At 31.6% G+C, this 808-nt stretch overlaps 1 protein-coding gene across 1 annotated transcript in view; it reads left to right on the top strand.

Moving 5' to 3' along the window:
- LOC119587028 (serine/threonine-protein kinase/endoribonuclease IRE1-like) overlaps positions 1-808 on the top strand; it is a 49,447-nt gene that overhangs the window by 19,747 nt on the left and 28,892 nt on the right. Inside the window, 1 exon segment of the mRNA XM_037935770.1 lies at positions 626-761. Within this exon segment, the coding sequence (XP_037791698.1) occupies positions 626-761 (136 nt within the window).

The following is an 808-nucleotide window of genomic DNA, read 5'->3' as shown; positions in this document are numbered from 1 at the left end:
GTGATTTAAATCATCATGATTTAAATCAGTCAACCCAGTTCTGTCTGTCTGTCAATCTGTGCTTGTGAATTTAAATTAATGCCTATGATATTAATGTATTATTAGTAATGCTTATTATGCAATATTGTATAAAAGAGGTAGTATTTTTATATTATGATTATATCCTTTGCTTACTAATGCATTTCTTTTGATCTTGTATAGTGATATAGATAATACTTTGTTTAACTCAGGCTAACTGCTAAACTAAAAACTGGAAAGAAACAACAATAAACACATTTCCATATTTCCAAAATTGCAAAACAGGGGGAGGAAAAATTTGCCCCCCCAAAAAAGGTTAAGAAGCATGTAAAACAAAAATTTAAACACCTTTGTCCAAAGATCAAAAGAAATGTGGTCTTAGTTTAACCATATTGCCTCAACTTTTAAATCACAAGACAGTGTGTTTTTTCATCTCATACAGTAACAACCTATATTGCAAACACTTAAACAAAAAATGTTTATCAACCTGATCATAATTACTGACTAATTATTACAAAGCTAAAAATTAATCCAGTACATTGATAATCAGTATATAACCTAGCTATTTTCTCTTCATTATTACCCTTTTCCTTTTTCTTGATTGCAGAGGCTCGTTTGATGGACGCTCTGTTGCAGTGAAGAGAGTGCTTCCAAGGTGCTTCTCTATCGCTGATCGAGAGGTAGACCTTCTTCGGGAAAGCGATCAGCATCCTAATGTGATTAGATATTTTTGCACTGAACAGGTAAGCAAATGAAAAACTTTTCATAGCTATATTCTGAGTAATTTATT

Source organism: Penaeus monodon, chromosome 22, assembly GCF_015228065.2.
Source record: "Penaeus monodon isolate SGIC_2016 chromosome 22, NSTDA_Pmon_1, whole genome shotgun sequence".
Classification (NCBI taxonomy): Eukaryota; Metazoa; Arthropoda; class Malacostraca; order Decapoda; family Penaeidae; genus Penaeus; species Penaeus monodon.
Note: the sequence above shows the minus strand (reverse complement) of the source record. Positions and strands in the feature narration are given on the sequence as shown.